This window comes from Bos indicus x Bos taurus, chromosome 3 (genome assembly GCF_003369695.1).
Source record: "Bos indicus x Bos taurus breed Angus x Brahman F1 hybrid chromosome 3, Bos_hybrid_MaternalHap_v2.0, whole genome shotgun sequence".
Lineage (NCBI taxonomy): Eukaryota > Metazoa > Chordata > Mammalia > Artiodactyla > Bovidae > Bos > Bos indicus x Bos taurus.
In genome coordinates this window covers 15,435,465-15,457,896 of record NC_040078.1, presented here as the reverse complement: position 1 = coordinate 15,457,896, position 22,432 = coordinate 15,435,465, and the positions used below count along the sequence as shown (strand labels likewise).

At 54.5% G+C, this 22,432-nt stretch overlaps 2 protein-coding genes across 4 annotated transcripts; one reads left to right on the top strand and one right to left on the bottom strand.

Annotated features, from left to right (window-relative positions):
• Positions 1-8,644: 8,644 nt before the first annotated feature.
• Positions 8,645-11,260, bottom strand: KRTCAP2 (keratinocyte associated protein 2). The gene is given in 6 exon segments (XM_027531324.1): positions 8,645-8,804; positions 9,041-9,107; positions 10,478-10,541; positions 10,680-10,834; positions 11,166-11,209; positions 11,211-11,260. Coding segments are annotated over 6 exon segments (486 nt in total). The 5' UTR covers positions 11,246-11,260; the 3' UTR covers positions 8,645-8,683.
• Positions 11,261-11,807: 547 nt separating this feature from the next.
• Positions 11,808-22,347, top strand: TRIM46 (tripartite motif containing 46). 3 transcript variants are annotated; one of them, XM_027531302.1, is made up of 10 exons: positions 11,808-11,983; positions 13,379-13,640; positions 13,874-14,217; positions 14,852-14,995; positions 15,116-15,211; positions 15,912-16,165; positions 16,653-16,774; positions 17,684-17,986; positions 19,055-19,352; positions 20,388-22,347. In XM_027531302.1, exons 1-10 carry the CDS (start codon positions 11,921-11,923, stop codon positions 20,779-20,781), a joined length of 2,280 nt encoding a protein of 759 aa, XP_027387103.1. In that variant the 5' UTR covers positions 11,808-11,920; the 3' UTR covers positions 20,782-22,347. The 3 variants fall into 3 exon arrangements, with proteins under 3 accessions (XP_027387103.1, XP_027387110.1, XP_027387093.1); XM_027531309.1 differs by having other exon boundaries at positions 11,916-11,993; XM_027531292.1 differs by lacking the exon at positions 11,808-11,983 and adding an exon at positions 12,029-12,596.
• Positions 22,348-22,432: the final 85 nt, after the last annotated feature.

The window sequence follows — 22,432 nt, the reverse complement described above, 5'->3', positions numbered from 1 at the left end:
ATTCACAAGAAATAATTTTGATGTTCAGAATACCTGGCCTGTGTTGCAAATATCGATGTAACCTGACTCCTCCCCTGACTCCTCAGAGCAGTTCTCTCAGGGTTACTTGAGATTCTGTCTCCTGGGCTTGAAGTCCTAAAAATTCTCACCAAATAAAACATAACTCTCAACTTTTAGGTTGTGACTGTTTTTTAAGTTGACAATAGGAAAGGCAGTGCAGCTTGGGGGCTAAAAGTTTGAGCTTTTCAAGTCCAGAAGTCCTGAGGTTGGGAACTGGCTCTTTCCTTTACTTGGCTATGTGACCTTGGGCAAGTAGCCTAACCTCTCTCAGCTTCAGTTTTCTCATGTTTTATGGAGTTTTCTCCTTTGGCAAGCTTTAGTTTCAGAGAGACATAAATTCCAGAGATGTAAATCTGGAACCTTTATGCTAAAGTACACTAATGATGGGAGAATAAGCAAAATTACATGCAAAACAGAGGAAGGGATTGACTGTTTGGGGGAAGGCATGAGCCTCTAAAAAAGAGGCCCTGAAGCCCGAGGTGATATGGGAAAGATGAGTAAGAGACTTCAAGTAGGGGTTGGGGGTGGAGTGTACAAAGCAAAGGGAAAGCCTGAACAAAGGCTGGGAGGCTTGAGTTCATAGTGAGTAATCCATCTCTGGCACAAAGACTGCTTCATGGAAGAGTGGCAAGAGGTGAGGCTGGAAAGCCTGGCCAGGGTCAGGTGATCTAAGAAAGACCCCTTGAAAGTGTTTGTGTTGAGGCTGGTCCCTCAGGTCAGCAGCTTCCCCCATTAGAGGAGTGGGAGGTCGTGGTGTGTGTCCCATCAGGCAGCCGAGCTTTCTGGATGCCCAAAGGTGCCATGGTGATTACTGGGTCCTTGAGGAAGTTTCCAGGTGATTAGGCTGTGTTGATTCCATCAGCGTCCCCAGGGCACCTGCAGCTCCATTGGAGTGACAGGACAGACAGACATGCAATCAACAAAAACACATACAGACGAAATCACAGCCAGGCGTTCAGGGGAAATGATGGGCCAGAGATTGTGCCGCTGATTGGAGAAGGGAACGAGAGAGTCAGGCGAATCAGAGGAGACCAAGATGGGAAAAGATGATAGCCTGAGGGAGGAGGGACACGGGAACCGGCCTGGCAGCTGAGAGAGACATTCTGAGGATCCAGCAGCTTGGACGTAATGTAATCTGGAGGCTGAATTCCAGCAAAGAGCGCACAGTGTGACAATGGTGTGTGGCTAGTAGGGTGCTTGATTCTTTTTTTTTTTTTTAATTTCGTTTTACTTATTTGGTTCCACCAGGTCTTCTTTGCAGCATGTGGAATCTAGTTCCCTGATCAGGAATCAAATCCAGGTCCCCTGCATTGGGAGCTTGGTGTCTTACCACTGCACCACCAGGGAAGTCTGGGTTCTTGATTCTTTTAACAAACGTGTATGGAACACCTCCTATACTATACATCAAGCAGTATTCTAGTGACTAAAAAGGGACAAAATCTCTGTTTTCAATGACGCCTGCAGTGAAAACAAGCTGCTTCAACAAAATGATGGGAGACGGACAGGAAACACCTATTGAATATATCAAATAGTGAGAAATTCTGTGAAGAAAAATATAGCCAAGTGAGGGGCTAAAGGAAGACAGTGTACCATATTATATAGCAGGGTCAGAAGGGCATCTCTGAAAGGGAAACGTTTGCATGGAGACCTGAATGAGACCAAGGATGGAGAGAGAAGTGTAGATAACAGCCAGACGGCTGTTCTAGGCAGTGGGAACAGCATGTGCAAAGCCCGTGAGGTGTCACAGGAGACGCACAAGGACTGGGGTGGAATGGACGAGCGTGGAGAAGAGTGTGAGGCCATGAGGCCAGAGGCAGCGGGGGCCAGGTGCTGCGTTGTAACTACCCTGGTTAAGCATCATGGCAAATAGAGCTGAACTTCAACTGCAGCTCTGCCTTCCCTTATAATTCCAAGCAGGTTATTTTAGCCTCTCTTTCATTTTACCCCATTTCATTTCACTAAAACAGGTGTATTAGAATTCTCCAGAGAACCAGAACCAGTAGAAGATACATGTGTGAAGTTTATTTTAAGGTCTTGGTTCATGGGGTTGTTCAGTTCAGTCGTTCAGTCGTGTCCGACTCTTTGCGACCCCATGAATCGCAGCACGCCAGGCCCCCCTGTCCATCACCAACTCCCAGAGTTTACTCAAACTCATGTCCATCAAGTCGGTGATGCCATCCAGCCATCTCATCCTCTGTCGTCCCCTTTTCCTCCTGCCCCCAATCCCTCCCAGCATCAGAGTCTTTTCCAATGAGTCAACTCTTCGCATGAGATGGCCAAAGTATTGGAGTTTCAGCTTTAGCATCATTCCTTCCAAAGAACACCCAGGACTGATCTCCTTCAGAATGGACTGGTTGGATCTCCTTGCAGTCCAAGGGACTCTCAAGAGTCTTCTCCAACACTACAGTTCAAAAGCATCAATTCTTCGGTGCTCAGCTTTCTTCACAGTCCAACTCTCACATCCATACATGACCACTGGAAAAACCATAGTCTTGACTAGATGGATCTTTGTTGGAAAAGTAATATCTCTGCTTTTGAATATGCTATCTAGGTTGGTCATAACTTTCCTTCCAAGGAGTAAGTGTCTTTTAATTTCATGGCTGCAATCACCATCTGCAGTGATTTTAGAGCCCCCCCAAAATAAAGTCTAACACTGTTTCTATTGTTTCCCCATCTATTTCCCATGAAGTGATGGGACCGGATGCCATGATCTTAGTTTTCTGAATGTTGAGCTTTAAGCCAACTTTTTCACTCTCCTCTTTCACTTTCATCAAGAGGCTTTTTAGTTCCTCTTCACTTTCTGTCATAAGGGTGGTGTCATCTGCATATCTGAGGTTATTGATATTTCTCCTGGCAATCTTGATTCCAGCTTGTGCTTCTTCCAGCCCAGCATTTCTCATGATGTACTCTGCATATAAGTTAAATAAGCAGGGTGACAATATACAGCCTTGACATACTCCTTTTCCTATTTGGAACGAGTCTGTTGTTCCATGTCCAGTTCTAACTGTTGCTTCCTGACCTGCATATAGGTTTCTCAAGAGGCAGGTCAGGTGGTCTGGTATTCCCATCTCTTTCAGAATTTTCCAGTTTATTGTGATCCACACAGTCAAAGGCTTTGGCATAGTCAATAAAGCAGAAATAGATGTTTTTCTGGACCTCTCTTGCTTTTTCCATGATCCAGTGGATGTTGGCAATTTGATCTCTGGTTCCTCTGCCTTTTCTAAAACCAGCTTGAACATCTGGAAGTTCATGGTTCACGTATTGCTGAAGCCTGGCTTGGAGAGTTTTGAGCATTACTTTACTAGTGTGTGAGATGAGTGCAATTGTGTGGTAGTTTAAGCATTCTTTGGCATTGCCTTTCTTTGGGATTGGAATGAAAACTGCCCTTTTCCAGTCCTGTGGCCACTGCTGAGTTTTCCAAATTTGCTGGCATATTGAGTGCAGCACTTTAACAGCTGACTGTGGCTCAGATCAAGAACTCATTATTGCCAAATTCAGACTTAAATTGAAGAAAGTAGGGAAAACCACTAGACCATTCAGGTATGACCTAAATCAAATCCCTTATGATTATACAGTGGAAGTGAGAAATAGATTTAAGGGACTAGATCTGATAGGCAGAGTGCCTAATGAACTATGGATGGAGGTTCGTGACATTATACAGGAGACAGGGATCAAGACCATCTTCATGGGTTGTAGAGGCTGGCAAACCCAAAATCTGAAAGATCTTCCTCTGTCTTGACTTCATCCTGACCACAGCTGGGAACAGTGGGGAAAGGGCCAGGTCCCAGGCCACGTGAGCACAGACCAGCAAGAGCATCCAGCAGACCAGAGCAGCTCAGGTCCCAGGGTTATCTGCCACTGAATTCCCTCCTTCTCTGGGGAGGTCAGTCTTTTGTTCGATGTGGTCCTTCAGTTCATTGGATGAGGGCCAACCACGTTATGGAGGGCAATCTGCTTTACTCCTATTTTAAGTGTAAATCTCATTCAAAAACACCCTCAAGAAACATCCAGAGTGGGAATTCCCTGGCAGTGAAGTGGTTAGAACACCTCCTTTCCATGGCAGGGGGCACAAGTTCAATCCCTGGTCAGGGAACTAAGATCTCACATGCTACATGGCATCCCCAAAAAAGGAACATCCAGAGTAATGTTTGACCCAATATCCAGGCAATGTGGCCCAACCGGGCTGACATATAAAGTTAAGTACACAGTAAGAATATCAATCTTATAAGCTTGAGGTAAGGGATGAAATTGAGAATATCTGCAAAGCACTAAGTTGGGTGAAAAGGTCATGTAAGGGACAAAAATGACATTTGTCAAATGCCTAGTGGGTTGAGTGCTATGCTAGGCTCTTCCACGTTGTTATTTAATTCCAATCCTCTTTACCACAATCTGAAGAAGGTATTATCCTCATTTTACAGGTGAGGAATTTAACTCAGCTTGCACAAGGACCCTTACCTGGTGTCAGAGTGGAACTAGAACTCAGGTCTGTCTGATTTCAAGACCTGGGCTCTTTTCTAGTGTACCACAGATGTCCAGAACCTGTAAATGTCTGCGTCAGAAAAAAGGCCTCCATCACAGGGGCTTTGCCCGAGGCTCCACGGTAAAGAATCTGCCTGCAATGCAGGAGACGCAGGAGACTCAGGGTTAACCCCTGGGTCGGGAAGATCCCCTGGTGAAGGAAATGGCAACTCACTCCAGTATTCTTGCTAGGAGAAGAGTCTGGTAGGCTATCGTCTGTGGGGCCGCAGAGTCAGACACGACTGAGCATTCACACACAAGGGCTGGAGATGGGGGCTGGAGGCTGAGAGCAGGAAGGGGAGGGGTCTCCCTGGCAGATGAGCCTAGACCCTCACACAAGTGTACAGGAACCTCAATCCAGAAATTGTGTACAGGCACCTCAATCCAGAAATTGTGTACAGGCACCTCAATCCAGAAATTGCTCTGAAGTAGCCTGTCAGCCCTCGTGGCAACTCTTGGCCCAGAACAGGGGTGTGGGGAAGATTTTTCTGTGGGGTCTTGACTTGTGGAGAAGAATCTCACTTTTCAGTCCCCCCTGATGGTGTGGCTTCAGCCTAAAAGTGGGGGGAACTTCCAGCTTATTTGAGGTGAGGGGAATTCTCAGAGAAGGGCTCCTCACAGACCATAAGGGCCATTTGGCTCAGGTCTCATTGTCACACAGGGCCTCAAATTTAGGCTTTGGGTGTTATTTCTAGGTGTGGTTTCAGATAGTCTCCCTGTCACTCTCCCACAGAACAGAAAAAAGGATACAACACACAAGATTTAACTTTTACTATGGAATTTTCAAGTACATACAAAAGTAGAAAGAATCCTAATAACTGCTATGCCCATTATCATAGAATGTTACATTATAAAGTCAGGCCTGCAGTTGCCTGTGAAGGAAACATCCCAGGTAGGAGAGCTGGAAGGAAGGGGGCCCAGCCCAAGCGCCAGGGCTGCAGAGGCTGGGGCGGGAATGGTGGGCTCTTCGTGGCTCAGGGAAAGGGGGGCGCCGGGCACGCAGCTCTGAAGTCTGCTTCCTGCCCCAGGCCCGGCATTCTGCACTTTGCTCTCCACCCCAGGGGATGTGGTGCCCAATTCTAGAGCCAATTAGGCGGCTTCTCTGCCAGGGCAGGAACTCAACCAAATAGTACTTACAGCACAACCTACGGTGGCCAGTTTGCTCCCAGCCCCCAGGGAGTAGGGAGGGGGGATTTGGGAGCAGGATCTTGGCCTTGCCCCCTGAGAAACTTCCAGTCTGCTGGCACGGAGGCAAAGAAATGTACCTGAGGTGAAGCAATCAAGTGCCACTAACTGTGCCCACACAAGGGTTCTGGCTATTGTTTGCTTAGGAGGCGGCTCTGTGAGTGACCCTAAGTCAAGGAGCAGTGTGCACGGGGCAGGCGAGTCCGGAGGTCCCTGAGGGCAGGGCCTCCGGCTTCCCATTCTTTCCCGGTTCCCACAGTGCCCAGGGCTCCCTCAAGCTACAATGAGTTTCAATACTCGCTTTTGACTGAAACGTTTCCCTTTGTCTCTGTCTCTGTGTCTCTCAGCCGCTCTGTCTCTACCAGTCTCTGGGTCTCTCTTGTTTCCCAACATCCTTCCCCTGGGGAGCAGAGTTGGCGGGGGGGAGGGGCTGGGCAGTGGGAACAGGACCGCGTCCTGTTCTCACCAAGGACAATAAGGTCCGGAAAGGGCTGGAGCCAAGGCCTGGCGCAGACTCCCCCTCCCTGCCTGCCCTGGGCGCCCCCTTCCCTGCTGACCCTCAAGATGCCCTAAATGCCAGGCGTCCCCTCCTGCCAGTGCCAGTCCTAGTGGCGGGGGGGTCCAGCCTCTGCCCGGGCAGGGGAGCCCCCTCGTCTCACCTTCCCACTGCCCTCTTCTTAGGTGGCATCACCTCCTGCCCCAAGGAGTCCATCTCTGGGACAGGAGCCCACCCTGTGTTATTTACTCTTGTTTCCGGAGCAGGCAGCGGGTGTCAGGGCCACGTGTGAGGGAGCAGGAGGAAACATCTGGCTTCCCCCGGTCCTCCAGGGGCCGACCGCCCCTCTCTCCCCTAGGCCTCCAGCCTCCAGGGTGGAGCAGAGCCCCAGGCGTCCTGGGGCCAAGAGGTTAGCACCTTTGCCCTTCTCACCTTCAGGTTTCCAAAAGCTCTGATGGCCTCACGCCCCCTTATTTAATGATGGTGTTAGATGGCTGGGATACCCCTGCTAGGGTTAATTGGTAGGTCAGGTGCAGGCAGCCGGCGAGGCACCCCAGGGACAGGCTGGGTGGAGAGCTGACGTCGGCGCCAGCCTGCCTGATAAATGCACCCGTTCCCTGAGGAAGGGATCATTATTCCTGGCCACATACTGTCCCTGAGGCCTATGCAGTGGGTGGCAGCAGGTGCCCAGATACCTTGGCATTGTCCTGGCACCTGCTTGGGCTTCTCCCCAACCTCCAGTAACCTGGCCCCAGTTCTCATCTTGGAAGGTATGATGCCCCCAGGTGGTCAGATTTCCCATGTCGGTGCTCACCTGGGCTGGCACCTGGCCTTCTGCCCACTCCAGGACAGGGTTTGACGGACTGAGACCTGGAACTCACCCAGCTTCCTGAAGGTCCAGGACCCTTTTGGGGCACCATTTCTTCTCCCCAAGGGTCCCACATATGGTAACCCCCCCCCACCATCACTAGGTAAGTCAAAGCTTAGGACTACCATTCCTTCTCAGGAAGGCTCTGGTCTCCACTGAACTGTCTTTGCCTCCACTCACAGCCAGGAGCAAGGAGACTTGATTCAGGTTTTAGCCAGTCTCTCATGTCCTCCAAAAGTTGGCTTCCACTGGAGAGACTCAACAAGAACCTTAAGACCCAGTAGGAACTCTCTAAGCCCTCAGTGCCAACTTGCTGAGTGTTGCCAGTCTCCTGGAGAAGACATGAGCTCATGGCACCCTCTGCAGGTAACCTGGGCAAACTGCATGGTATTCCCTTAGCCTAGAGACAGAGGTTAAAGGATCTGGATTCCGGCTACAAATGGGGAGGGTGGGGATGTCTAATCGTGGACCAGAGTTCCTTTGACTCACTTCTTCACCTTCATTGGGTCTTACTCCCTAACTCAGGCACATCCCATGTATTGAATTTTCTGTTCCAGGAGGGCAGGTTCTTTCATTCAACCAACACTCTGGTCCTCACTGCCCATCATCAGGCTCTGTGGGGAATATCAAGCTGACCAAGGCACAGTAAGCACCCTAAAGCCCACACCACCAAGAGGGAGGGTGCCTAGGTGCTCCAAAGGACAGACACTCTGGTCAGAGAGGCACTCCTCACGGCACAGCATGGACAAAGTAGACCTGAGAGGTCACATTCCCTCACTTCCGTTAAGGCCGGCTCCAAGGTTGGTGGCCTTGTCCCTATCGTTTTCTATACTTTGCTATTATTACAACTTAAGCTATGGGGTCGCACAGAGTCGGACACGACTGAAGCGATTTAGCAGCAGCAGCAGCAGCAAGATGTTTCCTAGTCCTTTGGTTACAAGACAGGAAAAAAATGAAGGCACTCAGACCAAAGAGGATAGAGACAGTGATCAACCTGGGAGTCTTTCTAAACACAGGCATCTGTCCATGCTGGAGAACACACAGGTTTAGAAGGGCAACACCAGTAGGGAATTCCCACCTGCAGACTTGGAGCAGAAGTGCCGGAGGGTGGAGAGCTGGAATAACAAAGCCCCCAGAGGTGTAAATGGAATCCCGTGGAGAGACGCAGGGGTGAGGGGCCTTTCCCTCGTTTACTCCTCTGTTTCAAGATCTATTCCAGCTCCGATGAGCAGGCCTTCCTGCATTGCAGTCTTCACCTCTTTTCCCAAAAGGCAGGACTGCAGATCATTCTTACGCTTTTCTTCTATGAGACTCTTACACAAGCATACGCCACTCCAGTGCCTGGCAAAGTGCCTGGCACTGACGGCACTCCATAAACAGTTGGTAAAAATGAACCTTGGAGGAAGGAAAGCTCCTCCATCCCCAAGGACTGAGAGCAGCAGGTACCCATCTGCCGCAGCATTCTGCACATACCCACGTACACGCATGGGCAGGACAGGCCCACAGTGTATCACAGCTCAGAGCTACAAAGAACCAACTTTATTAGACATTCAGGGTCAATTTCTCTTTTTGCCCTTGCCTGTAACCTTGGCTGGCGTGAGGACTGGAGCTGTCGCCTGGTACAGAGTGGAAGAGATCTTGTTGATGTAGTACAGACCAACCATGGAGAAGATGAAGCTACAGGGTGAAGAAAAACAGTGGTGGCATTAATAGGCATGCTGCCAGCCTGGTGCCTCCTACAGCAGACACCAGCATGAGGGAAAGAATCTAGGCTCAGGTTTAGGAAAATGGGGAAGGGGACAGGAAGGAGAACAGAGCGGGAGGGAGGTATGGGGAAGTCTGGAACCATCACAGGAGGGTCAAGTGCCAAAGGGCAGGATGCTACACCCCTTATCCAGCTGTCAGGCACTTACCAAGTGGTGACACAGACTCTGTGGATGAGGCCTGATGCAAAGAGAGCCAACAGGAGGCAGAGGAGAACTGGGGAGGCAAAAGGTGACAAGGAGGGTGGTGGTCAGAATGGAGACACCAGGCATTCATATTTGGGTCTAGGAGAAATCTGGGGCTCTCTGAATCTTGGGGGACCTGCTTGGAGAGGTAAGGCATGACAGCAAGGGGACATCAGATGGTCTTATCGATACCCAGGACATGGAAGTACCAGATGCATTCTCATTTCCAGCTCTGCCCCAAATATCACCTAACTTCCCTATCCTGGCTTGCATCCAGTAAAAAGGAAAGATGACAGCAGAGTCTGAAGGGTAAGGCTTGCTTGCATTTGAGGAAGAGGGTCACGGCCTTTTCAACAGAAGCCAGCCAAAGGGGATCAATTCACTAAACTGGCTGGCCAGTGCTGGAAGTGAGGTTCTCACTCCCTGGACATAAAGTGGAGAGCGGAGTGTGTGGACACACACACCCATGGGGGCAGAAAAGGGTCTCCAGACAGCCAGAGTAGGACTGGAGAGAAGGTGGGAGGGCAGATAGCAAGGGCAATCCCACCTGCCCAGCTGAGGAGGGCAGGTGAAGAGGGCCAAGCAGCTTTCCCATGACAGAGGCTTCTTTCAGAAGCAAATGAAGACAATACACAGAAAAACAAAACCTAATAGAGAGATGTTCTGCTGTATGGAAGGAGCTCTGGAAGCCTGCAGAGCGGCCAGGTGAAGAGGGCAAGAGGTAAGGAGGGTGAAGAAATGACGGCCACAGTGACAGGTGAAGGCTTCACAGGAGATGGCATCTGCTATCAATTTGGGGCATGTGGCATCCTTAGGTGATCTGGCCTTGACGCCTAATTTGCTTTATGAACTTAATTCTCCATACGTAACTAAATCATCAATTCTTGAGTACATGAGCAACAACAAGGATCCTTTCAAATGGAAAACAATCTAACAGTTATTCTACTTTGGTGAGGATTCCTGCTGACACAGAAAGCTGGTGTTATCTGATACTTTAGGCTCTTCACAATCATCTCAAATACAGTTCATTAGTATTGGGTCCATGTCACCCTGGAATCCTTCAGTGAATTTGGCCCTTCTTTTTCTGGTGGAAACAAAGAACACCCTCCTTGGATATATTCATTACAGGCGCAGACCTGCCTATTCCCTCAAACCTTCCCCGGAAACTGGCCAGAAAGTAAATGAGTTTCTTGCTTTCAGAAGCCCTTTCTCCTAGCTCCAATTCCAAGAGTAAAAAGTACTGTATCCAAAAGTATCATCTGTTTTCAGACAGTGAGTACACATGGTTCCTCAACAATCTTTACTGTCTAAGCACCTGGAAGTTCAGCACAGTGTTGGAGGAGATTAGAGGTGAGGCTTACAAGAAAGGGTTCAAATACTCAACCTCAAATTTTCACTTACTCTCAGGGAAGATCTTTGCTTGGAATCCTTTGCCAAAGACAAGATTCTCCAGATTATTGAAGGCCTGGGTTGAGGGAGTTAAGGCGTCGGTCGTGCCATGGGGGCTGAGACGTGCGGGTTAACGGGAAGGGTACAAGCCTACCTGACCCTCCACCCTTCCTACCCTCAAACAACTCTGCCCACTCCCCCGCTGAGAGGATACAGTGAGAGAGAAGACGAAAAGGCCGGAACCAAGCAGGCCGCCCTGGATGGTGAGCCACTCGGTGGAGGCCAGCTGGCGACTATACATCTGCATCCCAGCGAAGAGCAGCAGGGACAGGAGGGAGGAAAGCGCCAGCGACGTGCCTGTACCCACCACTGGGGCGGGGGAGAGGAGAGACGGAGAGTCAGGCCCAGCCCTCCCTGCAGGAGCCGCAGGCAGATTCAGCAGGTCCGGGAGTTCGAGAGCCCGATCACTTCCAAGCACTCCGGGGACTGCAGCCACCTTCCCCAACTCCCCACACCTCGCGGCGACCCCCCAGGAATTCCTCACCCCGAACCCTCCCGCCCCGTGGAAATGCCCATCGCCTGGAACCCAGGACACGTCAGCTCTGTGGGGAGAGGACCAGGAAAGCTAGTCCACCCAACTCCGACCCCAACTCGTCCTCCCGGGTTGGTGGGGTAGAGGGGATCCCGTTGGTCCCGTTACCCATCATGCCCTGCCCTTGGGTCCAATCCGTGCTTCTGCCCAGGAGGAGAGCCGAACCGGGGACGATTGGCTGTGCGCATGCGTCAAGGCCTAACGTGGCCTTGTTTCTCCCTTAACGCCTTCCTCTTTCTCCCCCTCAGCGCCTGAGTGCAGCGCCCTCTTCCTGCAGGGAGGAAATATTGCGTCTAAGGAGCATCCTTGGCCACCACCCTGGTTCCCGGCTCTTCCCCGCACCCAGAGCATCTGCTGCCTCTCAGTGCAAGCTGCACTTAACTCTTCAAATCACCGGGCCCATGGACTGCTTCTGTCTTCTTTGTCAATTATGTCAGCCTGTTCTTCAAAACTAACCCCCCCATGAACACTGCCTTGATATCTCCCGTGGACTCTTGCCCAAACCAAAATCTAGTCCTTCCATCCTGGAGTCTATCTTTCTCTAAAACTATCCTTCTGCTTTCCATGAGTAAGATTAGAAGCCAGTGAAGAATTTGAACATAAGAAATGGCTCCCCCTCAAATACCGTTCCATGTTACCTAACTACTGCCCCGCTACCCGACCGCCTTCTGAGAACCACGTGGGGAAAACTATTTCCCACCTCCTACCTCGACGGGCGCTGGTAGATGCTGGTCCCTGGAGCATGCGCAGTGACATCTCACCCTCACCCCTCCCCACATCCCCACCCGGCTCCTGCATTAAGCCCGGGGTTCGCAGCCGCAGCCGGGATCGGGCACCCGGGGGCGGGCGGGCATGCTAGGGCCATGGCTGAGGGTGAGGATATGCAGACCTTCACTTCTATCATGGATGCACTGGTCCGCATCAGTGTGAGTTAAGGTGGGGTCGAGGGGAACGGGAGGGGGAGCATAGGGGTCCGGGGCAGGCCGGGACCTCGAACAGGTGGGGGTCCCGCAAGATGCTGGGATGTAGCCAGGGGGTTGTCAGTGGCCGAAAGGACTGGGAGGATCGGGATGCAGGTTTGAGAGGGTAATCCCGGGGGCAGCCCGGAGGTGAATGCCGTGAAGGCGTCCATCTGCTGGGGTGTAAGGAACATGGAGCTGCCTGGATACAGCGGGTGGCTTGGGGTAGCCTCCAGCCGTGCACCGAGGCTGGGGTTGCAGGGCAACGGGGCTATGCTATGAGGAAGGGGCGTGAGATTGGGTATTTTCCAAGAAAACTGAGAACAGGTCGGGGGCGAGGAAGGAGCCGCACCACGGTGCAGTTCCCAAATTGGACCCCTTCACGAGACCCCACCCCACCGCACCCCCACGCAGGGCTGCCTCCGAGCCTGCGGTTGTCATGGCAACCCGTGCCCGGCTCTCCCAGGGGCGGTGCCAACCCTGCTCCCCCCCACCACTTCCTTCCCCCTCCCTCCCTGTCCCTCCCTCCTTTGTGTCAGCTGCGCCCCTGACCGGGATGGCTGCGAAGAGAGGGACCAAGGTGAGGTGTGGGGGTGGGGCATAGCCTGAGGACCCCCGCCACCGAAAAAGGGAGGGGTACTTCCGGTGGGGAGGGGGCAAATAGGCGGCGCGCTCCTTTCTACCCTACCTTGGGAGGGGTTGCGACAGGCCGGGTTATGCCTGGGGTGGTAGCAGGAGAGCCGGATGGTGGGGGGCAAAATGGTATGGGTTAGGAGGAGCCAGATGGGTTAGTGATGGGCAATGGAGGCGAAGGCGGCTGCAGGCCGGAGCCACCGCAGGAGGACAGACAGGGTGAGCAGGAGGATGGAGAGAGCCTGGTTATAAGGAGAAATCACGCGGAGGAGGAGGGAAAGGGGGATGCCAGAGAAGCGGGGAGGCGGGGGTTGGGGGGGGTGGCCTCTGCACAGAGCTGCAGAATGGGCGGTGTCCTTGAGAGAAGTGCCTGGGGCAGGCTGCCGGGAGACGGGGGGAGGGGGGCAAAGGCCAGGTGAGAGCGGCTGTCGGTCCGGCTGAGACTAGGACAGGGGGTGGGGCTTGAGACTGGGGGAGACCTGAGCTCCAGCCATCTCTCCTCCTTAAGTATGTAGCTCTGCAGGAGGGACGCATGCTGGGGACACGGAGTTGGAAGGCCTGTGAACCAGGCCAAGGCTGATGCTGGCGAAAAATCCATAGCTTGTCGGGTCCCTTGTAGTTTTTCTTCCTCATTTCCAAGAACCCTTGGGTCTTTAAATGCAGTTGAGGCGCCTGTTGAGATATACCCAGGTGTCCAAGCTCTGATCCGACCTCCTGGTCCCTCCACAGACGAGCATGAAGAACATGGAGAAGGAACTGCTGTGCCCAGTGTGTCAAGAAATGTATAAGCAGCCGCTGGTGCTGCCCTGTACCCACAACGTGTGCCAGGCCTGTGCCCGGGAGGTCCTGGGCCAGCAGGGCTACATAGGCCATGGTGGGGACCCCAGCTCCGAGCCCACTTCTCCTGCCTCCACCCCATCCACCCGAAGCCCTCGCCTCTCCCGCAGAACTCTCCCCAAACCAGACCGCTTGGACCGGCTGCTTAAGTCAGGTGGGGCTGGCACCCATGGGGTTGGGATGGGGATGCTGGGATGTCCATCAGGAAGATGGAAGGGGCCATCCCTGGCCAGGGGCACCTGTCTATTTTTCAAGGGGTACTGCCCATCCAGGCTCTGCTAAGAGCTGAGCTCTGGCACAATGAAAATTAATTCTTTAATTGAACAGACTTCCCCCACCCTGAGTCAGCTGTGATTTTCACCTCCCTACTTCCTGGCCCATCCACAGGCTTTGGGACATACCCCGGGCGGAAGCGAGGTGCTCTGCACCCCCAGGTGATCATGTTCCCGTGCCCAGCCTGCCAGGGCGATGTGGAGCTGGGGGAGCGGGGCTTGGCAGGGCTTTTCCGGAACCTGACCCTGGAGCGTGTGGTGGAGCGGTACCGCCAGAGTGTGAGTGTGGGTGGTGCCATCCTGTGCCAGCTGTGCAAGCCCCCGCAACTAGAAGCCACCAAGGGCTGTACCGAGTGCCGCGCCACCTTCTGCAACGAGTGCTTCAAGCTCTTCCATCCCTGGGGCACCCAGAAGGCCCAGCATGAACCCACCCTGCCCACCCTCTCCTTTCGCCCCAAGGTGAGCCAGCCTTTGCAGGGCCTGGGAAGGGGGGGAGGGCATGGTGGTGCTGGGTGGGAGGGCATGCCCGGCACTGTGGGCTTCCAAAAGGAGGTGGCCACAGGTTTGCCATTGCCAAACTCCTTTTTCTATAACAATAAAGGCACTGGACAAATCTTTGAACATCTTTGAGCCTCCATCTCATCTGCTGAATGAGGCTTGTAATATATCTGCCCTGCAATCTCCATACCTGCAGGGTTGATGGGAGGATTCCTGAGATAATGTTTGTGAAAGTTATTTATATACAGTGAAAAGGTCTGTCATGTATTCATTCATTGAACAATTATTTATCAAGTACCTGGTGCTATCCTAGGTGTTGGGGCTACAGCAGTAAACAAGATAGACATGGCTAATTATTAACCATTATTGTTATTACCACATGCAGAGGAAGGGAGGAGGAAGGTGGTTTGCAGGAAAGGTTCTCCTTGATTGCCAGGGCATACCAGCAGGTGGCACCATGGAGCACCGCGTCTGAACTCCCCTCCACCAGCTTGCGGCCAGCCCAGGGGAGGCCGGGCAGGGAGCTGCCCTGTGGTAGGTCAGCACCCTTACACACGCCATTGGCTGACTATTTCCTTGCTGTTTTTGTCCCTAGGGACTAATGTGTCCAGATCACAAGGAAGAGGTGACCCATTACTGCAAGACGTGCCAACGACTGGTGTGCCAGCTCTGCCGTGTGCGGCGCACCCACAGCGGCCACAAAATCACGCCAGTGGTCAGTGCCTACCAGGCCCTCAAGGTGAGGACCCTGCCTCATTCAACACCAGGACTGCCCACACCCACACCAACTCACCTCTCCTCTGCACTGCTGGCTGCTTCAGGGCCAGGCGTGATGCCCACCTCTTTCTTTCCCCCTCAGGACAAGCTGACAAAGAGCCTGACATACATCCTGGGAAACCAGGACACAGTGCAGACCCAGATCTGTGAGCTGGAGGAGACCGTGAGGCACACGGAGGTGAGGGAGGGCACGGAGGTGGGCCCTGGGTCCTGCCTGGCAGTGGGAGCAGGAAGGGGGTGAAGATGGGCACAGCCCACTCGCCTGGCTGCAAACTCAGGAAGCCCATGTGGGGTCCGTGGATGTGTCAAGGCTCTGGTTAAACCAGGTTGTCAGAAATGGCAGTGCCCCAGGCCAGGCGGTACCCAAGGCTACAGTGGAGACAGGGTGTCTATCACCCTGGAGAGGGAGAGCTTGAAAAGCCCCAGGGATGGAGCTCAGATGCCTTCAGGCTCAGCTGCCTGCTGGGGATGGCACACATCCTTGGACCAAGGAGGGTGAGGCGATGGCTCTGATACCTTTTGCCAGATTGCTTGAATCAGCTGACGTGGGGAAGGGCGGTAAGGATGGCACAGATGCTGGTGGACGTTAGTGCGATCCAGGTGGATATTAGTGTGGTCGTGGCCTCTTTTATTTGGGGGAGTCCTCAAGGAGTCAGGATCATGGTGTGGGCCTCCAGGAAGATTAACACAAATGGTCAGGAGTTGAGCCTATGTGGGTGTACAGGAGACCGTGGAGCCATGAGCCTGGTCCCATTTGAATGGGTAGGTAGGATTTCCCCAGATCCTTTGTGATCCTAGTCGTGGTGTGGTGCCCCAGGAGGAGGCTGGAGCAGATGCAGCCTTCAAGAAGGAGGCAGTCAATGTTGCTCTCTGGACAGGTGAGTGGTCAGCAGGCCAAGGAGGAGGTGTCCCAGCTGGTGCGGGGGCTGGGGGCTGTGCTGGAGGAGAAGCGGGCGTCACTGCTTCAGGCCATTGAGGAGTGTCAGCAAGAACGGCTGGCCCGTCTCAGCGCCCAGATCCAGGAGCACCGGAGCCTGCTGGACGGCTCAGGTCTGGTGGGCTACGCTCAGGAGGTTCTTAAAGAAACAGACCAGCCTTGCTTTGTGCAAGCAGCCAAACAACTGCACAACAGGTACTCAGGGGGCATGGCACAGGGTCATAGGCTCCTGCAGGGTAGGGGCATCGTGGGTGTAGCCCATGTATCAGGCAGTGTCGAGAGTCCTGCCCAGCGGAGAGCTGGGCCCTGAGGACTTTTCACCAGGCCAAATGGATACCAGCTGTTGCCCAAAGGGACAGGGAAGAGAGCCATAGCCGATACCAAGGCTCTAGGGCCAGACACGGCAGAATCAAGGGGAAGGGCGGTGGCCCAGACAGCAGTGCCTGACCCTTGGTGGTGGTGGTCGCTCAGTCCTGTCTGACTCTGTGACACCACAGACTGTAGCCTGCCAGGCTCCTTTGTCCTTGGGATTCTCCAGGCAAGAATACTGGAGTGGATTGCCATTCCCTTCTCCAGAGGATCTTCCCGACCCAGGGATGGAACCCAGGTCTTCTGCATTGTGGGCAGATTCTTTACCATCTGAGCTACAGGAAAATCTGACCCTTGCCTGCCCCCATCCCAGGATTGCCCGAGCCACAGAGGCCCTCCAGACATTCCGGCCAGCTGCCAGCTCCTCCTTCCGCCATTGCCAGCTGGATGTGGGGCGTGAGATGAAGCTGCTGACAGAGCTTAATTTCCTGCGAGGTGAGGAGATGGCCAGGCCCTATGTCCCATTAGAGCCTTCCTCCCTTCCTCCCCAGCAGCGGGCCCGGGGGGCAGTGCCCACCAGGGAACTAACTCCCAAGCCTCCCACCTGGCCTGGCCAGCCGTCCTGCCCACCTAGCCCACCCGGCCACCCCGTCCCACCGCGCTCAGCGCTGCTTCTCCCTCTCTTTGTTTGTAGGCTGTGGCCACCGCGGACTCTGCTCCGGAGCACCCCAGGCAAGTCAGCGGCCCTGCCCTGGGGGTCCTGCCCCCTCTGCCAGGTCCCCTGCCCTGCCCTGCCACTCCCACGCAGCCCGGCTCCCCACCCATGGCTTCCTTCTCTTTCCTGCCCTAACCAGACCGCCTCCACCATCCTCTACCCTGACCCTTAATCCTTGCATTTCTGACTTTTTGTCCTTATGACCTTTGCCCCCTAGGCTTTCCTTCTCTTCCCCTGACCCTTCCTGTGCCATCGAGCTTGCACTGGCCCTCTGCCCCCAGTTTCTGCCTTGCTGCTTCTCCTCGCATCTGTCTCCCGTGCAGTTTCCTCTTCCTGTTCAGCGCCCTCTTGCCTGGGTGGGCTCCAGTGGCCGTTACCTGCCTTTCCCTGGGGCTCCTCTGTATTCATAGACTAAAAAGGGTCATAGAAAGAAAGGACAACACGTGATCTCATACCTTCATTTGACAGAGGAGGAAACTGAGGCCCAGATCGAGGGAGTGGCAGCCCAGGACTGGCCTCAGGCCACCTGCCTCTCCTTTTCCCGCACCCAGGGCCCAGACAGGCGTCTTCCCAGATCCCTCTCACTCGCACTCACCCCCCCGGCTCCCGCTGCTTTCCCTTTTCCTGCCCACCCTCCACACCATGCCCGTGGCCAGGCCGTGACTGACCCCCACTGTCTCTTCCAACAGTGCCCGAGGCTCCAGTCATCGACACCCAGCGCACCTTTGCCTACGACCAGATCTTCCTCTGCTGGCGGCTGCCCCCCCACTCACCACCTGCCTGGCACTACACCATTGAGTTCCGGCGCACCGACGTGCCGGCCCAGCCAGGCCCCACCCGCTGGCAGCGGCGGGAGGAGGTGAGGGGTACCAGCGCCCTGCTGGAGAACCCCGACACGGGCTCTGTGTACGTGCTGCGTGTCCGCGGCTGCAACAAGGCCGGCTACGGCGAGTACAGCGAGGACGTGCATCTGCACACTCCGCCCGCGCCCGGTGAGTGGGCCCTGGGTGCCTGGGACCCCGGCATGGACAGCTGCTGCTGGCCGGGCCCCATAGAGACTGCATAACCCAGTGGGTCATCCTCACTAGCTCTGGAGCCAGACTGCCTGGGTTCAAATCCCAGCTCTGCCTCTTGCCAGTGGTGTGGCTTTGGGTGAATTATTCACCCTTTCTGAACCTGCAGTTCCTCCTCTGTAGGTATTGTAACAACACCTACCCCATAGCATTGTTGTAAGAATTAAGTGACTTGCTAATGTGTAAAGTCTTAGCCGAGAATTTGAGCTGGTGGCTCAGAGGTTAAAGCATCTGCCTGCAATACGGGAGACCTGGGTTCGATCCCTTGGTTGGGAAGATCCCCTGGAGAAGGAAATGGCAACCCACTCCAGTATTCTTGCCTGGAAAATCCCATGGACTGAGGAGCCTGGTGGGCTACAGTCCATGGGGTCGCAAAGAGTTGGACACGACTGAGGGACTTCACTTTTCACTTTTCAAGGGCTCAATAGGGCTTCCCTGGTGACTCAGATGGTAAAGAATCTGCCTGCAATGCAGGAGACCTGGGTTGGGAAGATTCCCTGGAGGAGGGTGTGGCAACACACTCCAGTATTCTTGCCTGGAGGATCCCATGGTCAGAGGAGCCTTGCGGGCTATAGTCGATGGGGTCACAAAGAGTTGGACACAACTGAGCGACTAAGCACAGCACCAGGGCTCAATAAATGTTGGTCAAGTGACTCTCCAGAAAATAGCGGAGGCTCTGGAGTATAGGCATAATAGAAGAGGCAGCCAGAGCGAGTCAGCTGGGTCTGGGAGACTGGTTTCCATGCCCACTAGTCATCACTAAAACTCTTCCTGGGGTCCCATGCCCACTTGGGATGCCCTTTCTTCTTCCCTTATACTCCCCATTCCAGTTTTCCAGGCCCTGTTCCCAAGAGCCCCCTGCCCGTCCCTCGGCAACTTGTTCTGTGTTCTGAAATTCCCAGTGTCTCGTGCTGACACCTCGAGATCCCCAGTGCCAGTGTTTGTCCCTGAAGTCCTTCCTTCTGTCTTAACCCTCCCCTACTCCAGTCCTGCACTTCTTCCTGGATGGCCGCTGGGGCACAAGCCGAGAGCGGCTGGCCATCAGCAAGGACCAGCGAGCGGTGAGGAGTGTCCCAGGGCTGCCCCTGCTGCTGGCTGCCGAGCGGCTGCTGACAGGCTGCCACCTGAGCGTGGACGTGGTCCTGGGCGATGTGGCTGTGACCCAGGGCCGCAGCTACTGGGCCTGCGCCGTAGACCCAGCCTCCTACTTGGTCAAGGTGGGCGTCGGGCTGGAGAGCAAGCTTCAGGAAAGCTTCCAGGGTGCCCCCGACGTGATCAGCCCCAGGTCAGGCCCCTCTGGGAGGTATGGGGTTCTGGGGGTCTGGGTGGGGGAGCTGGGAACACGGCGGGGTGACGAAGGGAGCACACACTTGCTGGGATGGAGCTGGAAGGAAATCAGGAGGAAGTAACATGAGGCAGGCTGGAGGCGCTGTGGTCAGGAGAAGTGTGGGCTCCGTGAAAGCGTTTTGGAGGTTGGTCTTTGGAGTGACTGGGGAAGGGGGCAATGGAAAAGGAAGCCATCTCCACTCCCCTCCATCTGTCACTCAGGCTAACACACTATCTCGCCAAGTCTCCGTGCCCTTTCTTCCTCACACCCCTTTGGCAACATCTTTTCACCACAAAACTTTTTCTCTCCAGTACTTCCTTCTCCCCACACCTTGTCTCAGCCTCCTCAAATTCTTCCCTTAAACTTTCCTTCTCCATACCCTCTCATCCCCAGCATCCTCTTTTTCAGCCACCCACACATGCTCTTTTTCCCCCTCAGCACTCTATCCCTCAATACCCCATTTCTTCAGAAGTGTCTTCTCTTCAACATCAGTTCCCTCCTAAACCTGTGATCCCCAACCTGCATCCCTGCAACACCCTTCACCTAAGACACTGACCCGCCCTCATCTCTCTCCCAGCATCCCCCTTCCCAGCATGTTTTCTCTGCTCCCGCCTCTCCCCACCGCTAACCCCTCATCCTTTCAAGATTCTCTAACCCTCAAAACCCTCTCCCAGCACGATATCCCAGCGCCATTTTCTTCCCACTTGCCTGCGTTGGAAGCACTGCCTTTCTCCAGTGTGCCTGAGCGATACCCTGTCTTTCCTCCCCTCCCCCACCCCTCTGGCCAATGTGCTTGCCTTTCCCCATTCTCACCAAACCAAACCCCAGCCCTACATTATAACGCCCGTCTCTTCAATGTGTTCTCTTCTCAATGTCCCCAAATCAATCCTTGGAACTGCGTGCTCCCCGACATCCCATCCTCCCAACATCTCAGACCTTGGGTACCATCTACCCCACCCCCGACATTCTTCTACCCAACACCCATTCCTGCAGGTACGACCCAGACAGTGGACACGACAGCGGTGCCGAGGACGCCACCGTGGAGGCGTCGCCACCCTTCGCTTTCCTGACCATCGGCATGGGCAAGATCCTGCTGGGGGCTGGGGCCAGTGCGAATGCGGGGCTGACAGGGAGGGACGGCCCGGCGGCCAGCTGCACAGTGCCCCTGCCGCCCCGCCTGGGCATCTGCCTGGACTACGAGCGGGGTCGCGTTTCCTTCCTCGATGCCGTGTCCTTCCGAGGGCTTCTGGAGTGCCCCCTGGACTGCTCGGGACCTGTGTGCCCTGCCTTTTGCTTCATCGGGGGTGGCGCAGTGCAGCTACAGGAGCCCGTGGGCACTAAGCCGGAGAGGAAGGTCACCATTGGGGGCTTTGCCAAGCTGGACTGAGCCTCCCGGGCCCCTGCTGGGCCCTGGCCCTCCACGCCTCCTAAAGCCGGGTCATCTCTCTGGCAGCTTCTCCCTTAAGCTCTTCCTCCCACATGGTCCTGTCCCTTCTCCTGTCTGTGTCTTCCCAGGGCCTTTCTTGACCAAGGGACTCTCCTCTACTCACCTCTCTGGATGTCCCCCATTCTCCCTATTGCCTGTTAATCCAGGTTCCCACCCCCACCATATCTCTGCCCCATGCCCTGCCTTTGGCATCTTGCCCCAATCATGGAGAGAGCCCCTGCCCCACACCTGCCCTGCGTTCCTCCCCAGGCTGATTGGGAGGGAAGGCACCCGGAACACTGGGCATGCTCCCCAGCTCTGCCCTCCGCCCTGCCAAGCTCCCTGCCCCATCCATGCTGAACTTCAGTCTTGGGGCAGAGAGGCTTTTTGGCTGGACAGTACCCAGGCACTCTTTGGTGAGGGAAAGGGACCCTCCCATCCTGCTTTATTTATTTGGGTCCCTGTACCCCCAGCCGCATGCCTTTTCTCCCCCTCTTCTCCCCCTTGCATGCTCTAACCTGTCCTGCACCCATGCCAACGTGCCGAGTCTCCCTTGGGGTCCCAGCTGAGCTTGAGTGTCCCCACTGGGTTGGGCCTGGCAAGGCCTCTGGTGCCTGCTGCTGCCCCCCTGCGGTGAGCACTGCCAGGCCTGTGCCAAGCAACAGCTGTTATTTTCATGGTTTATAAACAATAAACTGTGATGCCAGGCCTTCCTGTGATGTCTGCCTTCCCGGAGCCCATTCCTCTTAGCTTCTGTGCTGGCTGTGGCAGGCCAAGGGGATGGCGGGTTCCCTGCTATTTCTCAGAGCAGGGGTGCGTGGTGGAGCTGGTGCCTGAGGGAAGGAGGTCCCCAAGCCCTGTGCTCCCCAGTCTTCTGCCAGACCTGTGCCCAGCCCAGGTCCAAACCGACCATGCCACCAGGGGGCACATCGCTCTGGTGGCTGCTTGCATTGGATACCCGCCCTCCCACCACCCCCACCCCTACCCCCATGGGGCGTCTGGGCGGAGCCCTGCAGGAATGCAACTTAGGGTGCCCAAAGAGATCAGGGGCTCCTGGCACAAGGCCTTTCTGTGTCCCCCATTTCTTGGATTATAGGAGACAGCCTTCATTCAGCCTCCATGACCTTCCCTGAGTTCCAAGGGCAGAGTCAAGCAGTTGTTAATTAGGGAAAGGAGGGAATGGGAGACCAGAGAGAAACAGTCAAGGACAGTCTTGAGCAACACCCTGTTTCCTCATCAATGGATATTCACAATATCTTTGAGCTGTTTTGTAGAAACTGATATCCCCTGCAGGTGGGAAAAGTTAAAGATGGTATGTAGACCCCAGAGCAGCTGGTCCTGAAGGTCGATGATGCTGAATTCCAGTTACCTCACCACCAACCCATCAGAAAAATGTCCATGAGCTGATCATGTGCTCTTTGAGCAATTACTGTAAATCTCCAACTGGGGACATACGGTTTTGAGGGCATTAGCCCACTGTGGCCGCCTTCACCTGGCAACACAATAAAGCTATTCTTTTCTACTTCACCTAAAACTCTGTCTCAGAGATTCGATTCAGTCCTGGTGTACAGAGAAGCTGAGCTTTTGGCATCAGTGCGTCAGTCAGGGAGTG

What these genes read in the sequence shown, in the direction of transcription:
- TRIM46 (XM_027531292.1), top strand. Translation starts at nt 12,456, where the DNA reads ATGGCAACCCGTGCCCGGCTCTCCCAGGGGCGGTGCCAACCCTGCTCC. An exon ending in GGACCGGCTGCTTAAGTCAG is followed by an intron (nt 13,641 to 13,873) that starts GTGGGGCTGGCA and finishes GCCCATCCACAG; the next exon opens with GCTTTGGGACATACCCCGGG. An exon ending in GTGCCTACCAGGCCCTCAAG is followed by an intron (nt 14,996 to 15,115) that starts GTGAGGACCCTG and finishes TTTCCCCCTCAG; the next exon opens with GACAAGCTGACAAAGAGCCT.